The sequence below is a fragment of the Engystomops pustulosus genome, chromosome 4, assembly GCF_040894005.1.
Source record: "Engystomops pustulosus chromosome 4, aEngPut4.maternal, whole genome shotgun sequence".
In the NCBI taxonomy this organism is placed as follows: domain Eukaryota; kingdom Metazoa; phylum Chordata; class Amphibia; order Anura; family Leptodactylidae; genus Engystomops; species Engystomops pustulosus.
The window spans coordinates 208,597,147-208,609,663 of record NC_092414.1 but is presented as its reverse complement, the minus strand read 5'-3'; the positions used below and the strand labels follow the sequence as shown (position 1 = coordinate 208,609,663).

At 42.5% G+C, this 12,517-nt stretch overlaps 1 protein-coding gene across 3 annotated transcripts in view; it reads right to left on the bottom strand.

The window, feature by feature from the left end:
- Nucleotides 1-2,843: 2,843 nt before the first annotated feature.
- The window catches only part of LOC140128232 (A.superbus venom factor 1-like), a 177,922-nt gene continuing 168,248 nt past the window's right edge, over nucleotides 2,844-12,517 (bottom strand). For all 3 annotated transcript variants that reach the window (XM_072149786.1, XM_072149787.1, XM_072149785.1), the window contains exons 34-41: nucleotides 10,078-10,165; nucleotides 9,602-9,691; nucleotides 8,621-8,726; nucleotides 6,886-6,975; nucleotides 6,666-6,749; nucleotides 5,493-5,576; nucleotides 3,716-3,851; nucleotides 2,844-3,175 (exon numbers count right to left, since the gene is read on the bottom strand). In XM_072149786.1, the coding sequence (XP_072005887.1) occupies nucleotides 3,031-3,175; nucleotides 3,716-3,851; nucleotides 5,493-5,576; nucleotides 6,666-6,749; nucleotides 6,886-6,975; nucleotides 8,621-8,726; nucleotides 9,602-9,691; nucleotides 10,078-10,165 (823 nt within the window). In that variant the 3' untranslated portion in view covers nucleotides 2,844-3,030. The remainder of the gene's footprint in view (nucleotides 3,176-3,715; nucleotides 3,852-5,492; nucleotides 5,577-6,665; nucleotides 6,750-6,885; nucleotides 6,976-8,620; nucleotides 8,727-9,601; nucleotides 9,692-10,077; nucleotides 10,166-12,517) is intronic.

Genomic DNA, 12,517 nt, shown 5'->3' with positions numbered 1-12,517 from the left:
TAACATCTAGAGTTTAAGAATTTTTGAAACCCAAGCAATCCATTTTATCTATGCAGGGTTGCACATACCATACAGCCAGTTGAGAACTTTGTCCCAGACGGCACTTTGTGGTATCACTAAGGGGCACATCCGGGAGCTGCTCGGTCCTACGTCAGTTTTTGCTTCTTAAAAGTGACAACTTCACTATTTGCAATGTGAAATCAGTGCCGTTCATGAGAAATTCCCCTGAATTTCATTTCGAAACACAATTTCAATGCAACATGTGTATGTGACCTTAGAGACCATGGCTTTACATCGGAGGGGAGGCACCATTTTTCTTTGCAGTCTCAGGAAGCAGAAGTGCTGCTACATTTCCAGTTATATGAACAAATAAGATTTTATAGGCAGCACACGTCTGATCAGTGCCTTATTCTCTTGTATCGTAGGAAGTGTCCCTATGGCTCATCTATAGTATCTGACCGCTATATGGTCACTTTATGGCATCATCTGTATTTCTAGCATCTGTATAGTGATAGCAAACACCTGATTTGAAACAGAATTTATTGGATATTTTAAAATTTTGTAAAAAAATTATAAACTGTAAAGTGGGTGGTGCAATATTATTTGGACCCTTAAGTTAGTACTTTATAGCGCCACCCATTTCTGTAATTACAACTACAAGTCGCTTGGGGTATCAGGTCTCAGGTATCAGGCTTGGGGTGCCCCTTCTTTCTTGGAGAACAGCTGGAGCTCAGGGAGGTTGCAGCGTTTGTGAACAGAAGTTTTTAGCTCTTTCCACAGACACTCGATTGGATTCAGGTCTGGACTATGACTTGGCCGTTCTAACACCTGGATATGTTATTTGTGAACCTGCCATTGTAGATTTTGCTTTATGTTTGGGATCATTGTCTTGTTGGCAGATAAATCTCTGTCCAGTCTCAGATCTTTTAAAGACTCCAACAAGTTTTCTTCCGGACTGGTCCTGTATCTGGCTCCATCCATCTTCCCATAAATATTAACCATCTTCCCTGTCCCTGCGGATGAAAAGCCCAACCCACGATGCTGCCACTACCATGTGTGACAGTGGGGATGTTCACACACCATGTGTGACAGTGGGGATGGAGCCTACAACATGCGTGACAGTGGGGATGGTGCCACCACCATGTGTGACAGTGGAGATGGTGCCACCACCATGTGTGACAGTGGGGATGTGCTCCCACCATGTGTGACAGCGGGGATGGTGCCACCACCATGTGTGACAGTGGGGATGGTGCCACCACCATGTGTGACAGTGGGGATGGTGCCTTCACCATGTGTGACAGTGCGGATGGTGCCTCCAACACGTGTGACAGCGGGGATGGTGCCCCCACCATGTGTGACAATGGGGATAGTGCCACCACCATGTGTGACAGTGCGGATAATGCCACCACCATGTGTGACAGCGGGGATGGTGCTCCCCCCATGTGTGACAATGGGGATGGTGCCACCATCATGTGTTACAGTGATGATAGTGCCACCACCATGTGTGACAGTGGGGATGATGCCACCACCATGTGTAACAGCGGGGATGGTGCATCCACCATGTGTGACAGTGGGGATGGTGCCACCACCATGTGTAACAGTGTGGATGGTGCCACCACCATGTGTGACAGCAGGGATGGTGCCTCCACCATGTGTGACAGTGGGGATGGTGCCACCACCATGTGTAACAGTGTGGATGGTGCCACCACCATATGTGAAAGTGAGGATAGTGCCACCACCATGTGTTACAGTGATGATAGTGACACCACCATGTGTTACAGTGGGGATGGTGCCACCACCATACGTGAGAGCGGGGATGGTGCTCCCACCATGTGTGACAATGGGGATGGTGCCACCACCATGTGTGACAATGGGGATGGTGCCACCACCATGTGTGACAGTAGGGATGGTGCCACCACCATGTGTGAAAGTGAGGATAGTGACACCACTATTTGTGACAGTGGGGATGGTGTGTTCAGGGGGGGGGGGTGAGCTATGTTGCTTTTACACCAAATATATCATTTAGCAATGTGGACAGAAGTTGGATTTTGGTTTCATCTGACCAGAAAACCTTCTTCCACATGTTTGGCGTCTCCTCGGTGGCTTGTGGCAAACTTTAAACAAAACTTTTTATGGATATCTTTGAGAAATGGCTTCTTCTTGACCCACTTCCATAAAGGGAGGATATGTGCAGTGACTGATTGTTGTCCTATGGACAGTCTCTCCCACCTCAGCTGTAGATCTCTGCAGTTCATCCAGAGAGATCCTGGGCCTTATGGCTGCATCTCTGAATAGTCTTCTCCTTGTTTGAGATGAAGGTTTAAACGGCCTGGTCTTGGTAGATTTGCAGGGTCTGATGCTCCTTCCATTTCCATATGATGGCTTGCACAGGGCTACTTGGGATGTTTAAAGTTTGTGAAATCTTTTTGTATCCAAATCCGGCTTTAAACTTCTGCACAGCAGTATCACAGACCCGCCTGGTGTGTTCCCTCATGCTGCAGACCCTGAGACCATCACAGAGCAGGGGGATTTATACGGAGACCTAATTACACACAGGTGGATTGTCATTTAGGACGACATTGGATCAGTCAGAGATTGACTGAGGGAGTTTGCTGCACTGAAAGTAAAGGGGCTGAATAATATCACATGTCCCACTTTTCAGTGTATTATTTTTTTTACAAAAGTTTTAAATATTCAATACATTTATTTCCCCTTCACAATTGTGTCCCACTTGTTGTTGATTCTCTACCAAAAAATTACAATTTTATATCTTTATGTTTGAAGCCTGAAATGTGGCAGAAGTTAGAAAAGTTCAAGGGGCTGAATACTTTCACAAGGCGCTCTAAGATGTTGATTGCTACATATGTTTGTTGATCCAATCAGAAGGTCACCAATCATCCTCACTTGCCACCGCAAGGAAATGAAGCTTTGAGGGAAAAGAAATAATCTGCAATAATTGGACACAAAGGCGATTTCTTTATGAGTTAATACAAAGCGGATTCAGAGAGAATGTGAAAATAGAGATGGGTACTAATATCTGACACAGCCACGGAACTCTAACTCTTCCGAAAATGAGGCAAATTCTTCACAAAGGTCAAAATATTCATCATCCTGACATTCCCGTTCTGTCGGCCACATCTCAATCCAAGTGTCCCTAGTTATGATGTAGGAAAATCTGTAAGGGAATCAAACAGGTGAAATTATCAGAAGGTCGCCCATAATATCTAAGTTCTGGCATTGCAGGGGTTTTCAGGAATTCTGGAAAACCAAATTGCATCGATATTACCATATTGTGACCACATTACTTCCTCCTACGTATCTATGTAATTCCTCTTATGTACTGTGGTCAAGGAGGCCACTGTTGGCTAGAAGTTTTGGGGACACGTCCCAGCTTTAGGATAAAATTCTGTGATGAAAGTCCAACACAAAGCAGGAGGTCAGGGCAGGGCAAGAACTCTTTCTATTATTTTTGAAATTCTTGCCCAGGTTATTCTATTCTCATATTCTAAATATGTGATGATTTAGTCCAATACATTGAGAAATAGAAAGTCACGAGTGACGATTGTGATGTCAATTTCTTAAAATTAGCAACTGATGACTTAAAAAGTTGTAGTAATAAAATGTTACATGACTTTGGGATGTGACTTCTTGAGATACTGATTCTGAGATTTTTCTCATGCGCCGTCATAATATTCTTATCTCTACAACCACTTACCCAGAGCCGGTGTTCCACACATCCTTGTACACTCCCCAGATCACATAGTCTCGGCCAATCACCAGGTTTAAGGCATCTTTACATTTGATGTGAGCAATAAAATTACGTTCATCATCAACAGACACTTCATCTGTACCTGCAGATATAATGAGAATGAAGGAGCATAGACTGGAAATATAAATATAATAACATGTATTTGTCAGTTTCTACAATATAATTATTTTCAAATAATTCTTGATTTTCATTATCTTCAAAATAAGCCCTAACCAATAAAGACTGCCCAATTTCTTAAGAAATTATGTGTCCTATTGTCACGTAGACATCTTTAAGCATCGATGGCTGGAACATGTGGGGTCTCCGGTTGTCCTCCATGTCAGGTAGGGTCTCCGGTTGTCTTTAAGATCTGCTGTTTCCTTCCCCTAATAATCCCACATTCATTTAATCACCAAATTATTGCCACAGTCTCCCAGGACTTAAAGAGGACCTGTCACCCCATTTTTCGGCACTAGGAGCTGCTTACTAAAGTAAGCAACTCCTAGTGCTTGAACAAACGCCGCAGTGTTAGAGTGGTAGCGTTACCGGAAACCTCTGGTAATGCTATCTAACACTGCGGCAGGGTATAGTGTAATTGTCGGACAGCTCGCAAAGCTTTCCGACGTATTCATGAGGCGGCGGGGTTGGGGCGTGACTAGGGGCGGTGACTGCAGCCTAGCGCGCGGCAGTCAATGCCGGCCTATGGAGCGAGTGGGGCGGTCCGAGGCGCTGCCTCTACCCCGGACCGCCCCACTCGCTCCATAGGCCGGCATTGACTGCCCTCATGAATACATCCGACAATTACACTATACCCCGCCACAGTGTTTGATAGCGTTACCGGAGATTTCCTGTAACGCTATCACTCTAACACTGCGGCATTTGATCAATCACTAGGAGCTGCTTACTTTAGTAAGCAGCTCCTAGTGCCGATAAATGGGGTGACAGGTCCTCTTTAACATATTATAAATTGAGGTAACCATTACACTCAAGGGACCACCATTTAGTTTGATTATTTAAAGTGTTTGTTATGTGGCCTCTTTCTCCTGCTTACCTGTGTGAGAAAGTGAGCGGTGTCATTTGGGAAAACCGCTATCTGTCTTACAGGCAGATAATATGCAGGTGGTAAAAGCCCTGGATTTGTCTGCAGTAAACCAAGGGTTAAAGCAGACATGAGGTGAGCAGGAAAAGTCTGTTTGGTTTATGTTGGCCTCGCTAGCATAGACACCTTTGTAATGTCCATACTGGGCCTGCTTATTATGGAGTAGGGGTAGGCTGGTAGTGGGACTCCTACTCCATCCGGGCTTCAGTCCTGGGCTTTTGTATAGCCCACAGGTGCGGGGCACAGGCCTCGTTAGAGCCTGATGTAGTCTGCAGGCCAGAAGCAGTAGGAGAGGCACTACCTGGAGAGCTGGAGGCTGGACCGTGTTCACACAGCAAAGGTAACTGAGTGCCTCTTGTAATATTTCTGGCTAAGAGTGTGTGCCAGGCAGCCTGGTACATGTATAGTTAGGTGCTGTTATTGTATTAGGCAGTGCCCAGCCGGGCAGGGTTTACTTTTGGTACTTTGTATGTGCCTAAGCCAAGGCTAAATTTGTGTTTTGTCAAGGAAGTGTGAATAAACACTTGATTTTTGGACTTTAACTCTGCATGTGTCCCTGCTTCCTGCACTGCTACAAATCATCTACCAGAGCAATTCCCCACACCTGCTTTTCCTGTTTACTAATATATACAACGTGTAACTTACCGATTTTAATGACTGTGATAATTTTCATGACATAGATGTTATAGTTATCTCCCTTCTGAATGTCAGTCAGTTTAGTCTTAAAAACTGTAAATAAAACAAATGTAATCAATAATTATGAATTATTTTCACATTTTATCTTAATCAAAAATAAAAAAAAATGAATAAACTTTGTTAAAAACTTAGTGTATAATCTGTTGTGTTTTCAGCTCCCATGCAAAGCTATGTGTCTCTGGGGTTTTAGACAACATAGTCAGCATAATACTTCACTCCCGAAACTCGTGTCAATACCGGGTCAGCGGTGTAGTCTTGTCATACTTCTTTCTATCTGCCTTCTATTTGTAATAGAGCAAAATGGTTGTTGAATGGAAGCGGTTGGGTCATTGTAGTGACAGGATGTAGTTGTTATACATGAGTTCTAGAACTTGAGGGTAGAGGTGGATGTAACATGTCTCGAGGCCTCGTACTACAGGATTAGAAGGATAAGAGCTTTGCTCTACCATAAATTTTAATTTGGCTTCCAGAGGTATCAGAGTGGGGATTCTGTGATTAGGGAGGAGCACACACATTAAGGTAAAGGTTTGGGCGTGTTTTGTTGTACCCAAACCTTTATTGGAACCTGAACGCTCACCCCAACTTGTAACACTTGCAATTGGTGCTGTCGTTAAATACTGCTGGCAAAGACAATGACATCATGAGGAGCGACAATCCTCAGGAAAATGGTGGCATTGGTTCCAAGTGTTTACCGATTAAATGCTGATGGCACCATTTTCCCTAGGGGTCCTCACTGCCCAACAACATTACAGGAAGCAGTGATTTTAGGGAAAATGGCAGTACCAATGGTATTTAACCGCCGCCGATGGCTTTGCCAACAAAATTCAAATAAGTAACACCTGCTATTGATGATATCACTGGTTGCAATCTGGGGGAGCTCAAACAACAAACCAAAACTTCTGGATGAAGTTCTGGGAACTGAGCCTGCAATGTTCCAACAACGTAGGTTCGGGCACGAGCACTTGTTTTAGGATTGGGAACTTTAATTAGAATTACATATTTTAATATGAAATTATAAATAAAATCTTGAAAAATACAAAAATATGGAATGAAGTTAATATCAGACCATCGTGGACTTTGAAGATCTAACTATTTTTTTAAAAAAAATTATAGGGATCTCACCGTAATCCACACCGGCTTCACAAGCTTTTTGTAACCGAACAAGAGAATCCACTTCATCCAGTTGTTGCTGCATAAAGCAATTCGCTTAAAAAAATTGGGAGAAAATGCATGATAAATAAATATTTAGAAATGTAAGAATAATTTAGAATGTATTAATTGTAGCGAAACAAAAACATTTATGGCTCCTCCAAAATTCCCCTAAATGTTTGTGTCCCTTCACCTTCTGCACAGCGGCAGACTTCTCCGCTACAGATCTTCCCCAGGAGTTTGCTATCTTCCGACACATGGTAGAACTTAGTACAACGGTTTTCTGTTGGGTAAATAAAATTAATTAAAATTGAGTTAAAATCCTATTTCCAGGGTTCATTACAGAGGGCGACTGATATTCCTATGGGGTTGAAAAAGCCTATGAAATACAAGTTATATGGAATCCTATCTAAACAATAATCATACACTCATCTTCTCGGTGCCTCCTGCTGTATAACATGCTGCATGCAGGTAGAACACTATGTACAATCTGCTCAGCTCCTCCTGCTCTGTTACAACCTGCCTTTCAAGAGTTAACTTTTGCCTGAAGTCTGGTGTGATAATACTATTACCACTCTACTGTTTGTTTGTTTTATTTTTTTTTTATTTTTCCTTTTTTTGTGGTGTTTCATTCTGTTCTGTTCTGAGTCATTAGACTCCATTTGACCAGTTTTACAATCTGCCAGGAAGAGGAACCTGGCAGTGTGTGCCTAGCACCCCAGGGAGTCTCTGTTTGAAAACGCGAGAAACGCGCACTTCCCCAGGTGATGAAATTGACACTTTAGGCCAGAGTGGTCCAGGAAGTGAGGGATGAAAAGAAGCAGCAGACTGTAGTTTTTCCCTCCAAATTCAGACAAAGGTATTATCATAGCTGTCCATAACTGGGGCATAATTCATAATTATGGATCCCCAGTTACACAGGGCAGTTATGGGGTCTAGACACACTCCTGGACCGAAAATCAGAATGTTAGATACAGGGGAAGGCAGCCAATAGCAGAACACCCCTGATATTAGGACACCCCGAGTTTGGTATGTGGTAGATAGGAATAACGTGCCCGTTTGGTACAATTGTGCCATCTTCCATTCAAAAGTTATGGGGTTTTGATAAAAACCCAGACCCAAAAAGTACCCCACTGATGGGAGGGGGATAGAAAAACTCCCCCTCACAATGACATTACAGCCAGGGGTGGGGGTCAAAAATCCCCTGGGTTTATATTAGTGAAGCAGCCACATAAAGTTGTTCAGTTCTGAGGACTCTATATAACTCTAGAAGTCTGGATCGATGTCTATGCCCTGTCCTCGGGCCAAAGAATTTCTTCCTATTTCACTAGAAGAATGAAGAATTTTTTGTTTCTTTCTTCCCTCACTGTTTGTAAGTATCGTATGTGTATTGTTTTTAATCTTTTTCATTTTATCTGACAATTTTATTCTTTGAGTGTACTGCATTTTTATGTAAATTAAATTCTTTTAATTATTCTCTGCTTGTAGCCTTAAAGAATCTGAGTCTCTGAAGGGAATTACCTTACCAGAGGTCAATGTTAGCATAGTCCATGTAGTAAGCGATTGCATGTTCTGTGTGAATTTATCATTGTAATATCGTGTAAGTAGTGAGTGCATGTGCTGAGTTATCATCAGGGTGCATTGTCTGTGTGGTTGAGGTGCCTACGGCCTTCTTTGCGTAAGTAACTCGTGGGTGGTGGCAGTGGATTGGCTGGAGGCTGAGATTGCGTGGAGTAAATTTAGCGTTAGGACGCCATTTTGTGGAAGTGGGCGGAGCTTAAGGGCTAAATTCTGGGAATCCATAGAGTAGGTATCCCCGTGTGTGGACTCCGGTGAGTCAGGTTTGTGACATCTGGGTTTTGGGACCTGATTCCACACTCATCACTAGTTATGAGTACCTAAAGAAGATACTGTAAATCGTATCTTACCTGGAGAGTAGTAGTCATACACTGTGACCGAACCAGGCTGGATAAGTCCAACTTCAAAGAACTGGTGAAGGTAGAATTTCACGCAGTCCTCCTCCTTATGGGAAATCTATGAGGAAAAAACACAACTCGAAACGTCTCTATGTAATGACTGATGAGCATTGACTACATAAAGAATGCATGCTGGATGAGAAAATCAAAATTTGTTAATTATTAAATGTATTTATCCTCCTAAAATGCTGCTGAATGAATGTCTTTTCTTGTCTGTGAGATGGATTAGGAGACCCCTGGCCCAAGAGGTGGAACTCCTATCTATCAAATTGGTATCTTCAAACTCATCCACCCATACAGTGCTGGAGAATAGATGGATGCACAACAAGATGGCTGGATCCTCTGTTCCACCGCAAATGATGACGTAAGCCGACACCTGGGACCGAAGTCTAAGTGGTACCTGGTTTTCACCAGAGCCCGTTGCAAATCAGGTTGACTTGTTGCGGCTTGGTACAATAATCAGCGAACAGGCCATTTAACTTTGACAGAGCCACGGGAGACATATTGGAACCCGGCGAGATGAGTGAGGCAACGGGTGCAGAGGGGCACACCGAGGTATACGAGTGCGCCTGCATTGGGAGACATGGGTTGCAGGGCCACCCTTGACAGTCTATATAGATCGTACTGCAGAATTTTCAGTAAATTTACAGAAAACCATGTGCTGATCTATTCTAAACCAACAATGCACTATTTAGATATTCATGCCACAAATAAAATTTAATAATATAAAGGGCCGAGTTCAGAAACGTAATTTTAAATAGACAAGACACTTGATAAGCTGCCTGGATAACTTTTACATGCTAAATGAGCAACCGTTCTCAGCTTAAAAGGACAAGTCTCCTAAACCATAAGTCAGACAAGAAGTTCATTCTTCTAGAGAAGTTGTTGTAGACAAGATTCCCCCAACCCCCCACCACATGGAAATATTCTTACCCGGTCCAAGTACAGAATCAATGTCCCCTTATCAAATGCTCCTTTGTTGATCTCAAAGCTGGAGATGTATCGGTCCACTCCTTTCTTTAGCTGTAAAGGAAATGTTCACTTCTTAAATATTTTCAATTCCCATCATTAGATGTCAATGTAAATTTGGATACATTTGTGCGCATTACGGCACATTTTTCAAAATTCACTTTGTCTGAATCAAATTTGCCATAAGATTTTTCTTTTCAAATTTGAATGAAAATGATTCCAGTTGTCTTAGAAAGTCTTGTATGAAACCCAGAGGTCTTCTTACTATATATCAACAGTGGTCGCTGGTAAGAATGCACCAAAAGTGTTTTAAGTAACCCTGCCTTCAGCCAGAAGTCACCCCCAACGTTAGCCTCCCTGACACCAATAGTGGATGTTAACCCTTTGACTGACAACGTCATGTGAATGCAGGCAACGTGTGCTATCTGATTGGAACTTACCTTATCAAGACTACTTGTATCTGGAGCAAAACCGGTCATCATAGAAATATCTAGGATGGACATGGTGGAATCATGGTTCTTAAGAAATCTGCAAGACATAAATAGATTTTAGTTTGTTATGTGAGAATTTTAGGGGTTATTTTGGCAAATGATAGCTTCATGTCAAACATCTATAGGAAAGGAGTGTGGTTATGGTTGGAGAAAGGGTGTGTTGGGGGCTTTAGGAAAGGAGGGGTGGAGGGGATGAGTGAAGGCAAAGATACTGGGGTGAAACATTCTCAGTGTTATCCTGATGCCTGTATGTGCATGAGTGGCGATAATTGTGAATAATTGCTTGGTAGAACTAGTTAAGGCTGGGAGATCTTTCAGAGTTTAACTGAATTTGTATCCAGTGGAGATTTTTGCAATTGAATTCTAGTGAATAAGATTAAGGTTGCATTGGGAAAGTACAAGGAGGCCTCAAGTAATGCAACTTTGGGGACCAGATCTTGAGGAACTACTGGTATTTGCATAAATGCAGTAATGAAAATTCTTTAAGGTGACAGATTTAAGAGGCTTTATTTTTCTAGTGAAGGCAGGAGGATGGTTGTTCCAATCGCGAGTGGAGGAGGATTAGGGTTTTTGTGGTGAGGCGCAGTTGCATCCAGAGCTGTCTGTTGAAGCAAGTGTGGGGAGGCGTTTGTAAATGTTCAATAGAATGAATCTGTCCATTAGTTGGGAGGTACATAGTTTAGGTCATACCACGAGGACAGGGTGGGTGTGATGTTATTACTTATTACTTAGCTATTAACTGGATGAGCTACTCCATGGGAAGTGTGAGACATTGGGGCTCATTTACTGAGGGCCCCGCGGACCACACTTTCGTCGGACATCACAATGATTTCCGTTTTGTGCTGCTGGGACAGGGATTTAAAAGGGCTTTTAGGTGCATGCGATCGGATTTTGGCGCAATCGCGGCGTCTTTCATGCGACACAAATCGGGGGGCGGGCCGTCGGACAATCCGACGGATTCGGACAAACTGTGGGATTTAACTTTTGTCGCAAGCCAAGCACTTACATGCACCAGGAAGAGGAAGGTGAACTCCGGCGGACCTGTGCAGGGTTGCGACACATGCAGGATATCGGGCGCAAGATCTTCATGAATCGCGGCAACGTTCATTCTCGTCGAACAGTCTGGATCGGGGATCGCGCAGGGATCGGGTAAGTAAATGTGCCCCATTATCTTTTGGATTTGGTGTGATCAGAGGACCTGGCACCTACATGGCAACGGACATTGTGACATTAATGTTGAAGTTCAAAAGGTCTAAGAACCTGGAGAAAAGTGAGAGTAGTACTGGAAATTTATTAGATGGATTGAAGGCTAGAATGAGTAGGCCATCCATGAAAGCTGCCAGGTTATGGGTAGGACCTCTTAACAGATATTATGCTATTGAGTTATGATGTCTGATGTATTTTAATGATGGTTTTGATGGATAGCACAAACAAAAGAGGAAAGAGGGCAACCCTGTCTAGTGACATTGGAAATTTGGAGTGTTTGGGAATTTTAAATCCAAGAATCCAGAAAAAAGGACAAGAAAATCCAGCACTGTATGCAAAAGTTTTCAAGCTTTATTCTTCCAATTTGACTAAGACTACGACTCATGGCCATACAAAGACTCAAAACATGTTAGTAAAACGTGCTAATTTTATGTAACTATTCACATTGGAATAATAAAGCTTGAAAAACTTTTTCACACGGTGCTCGATTTTCTTGTCCTTTATTGGATTTATGCTTCTATTTTTGGAGTCTAGCCATTCTTTGGTACTTTGCACTGTGGCAAACATCTCTGACTAGCACAGTAATATAGAAGAGGGGTAAGCTGTAGCGGTTTTTCTCCTTATTTTTTATCCTTATGGATTACAATTGGTATGTTTGGGAATTGGTGCCATTTACTGAGATTTATTGTGGGGCATTCATCAATTTGGACGCAGGGAGTGTGCTAAAGTTTCCACCAAAAAAATCTGCCAGTTTTCTGTCTGAAAGTCAATAATAAATGGCCCCCATGGTGAAGGGTTGGAATAAATGAGAAAATGGAAATGAAAATTTTAAAAATCATCAAAATAAATAAAAATAAATTTAAAAAATCTAAATAAAAAATGATCATTCTTCTCTCTTTGTTGTAACGCTGTAATAGGGTACACACTACATTGTAACATTTGATCAGTCTTTAGTTTGTAAACTTTCAGGTCATCAATGGTGGATAACAGGAAAAGTCCCAGCACTGGAGATTTACGTAATCCTCTTCGAGAATTGCAAATGATCACAAAGAGCCAAAAGCGGATCATTGTACATTGGGGAGCGATGTCGCACAATTACTTTTGTGTCTCACTGTATCATTGGCAATTTTCTGTACGCAGCATGTAGCCCCTTATACAACAGTAGAACATATTCAATTTAACA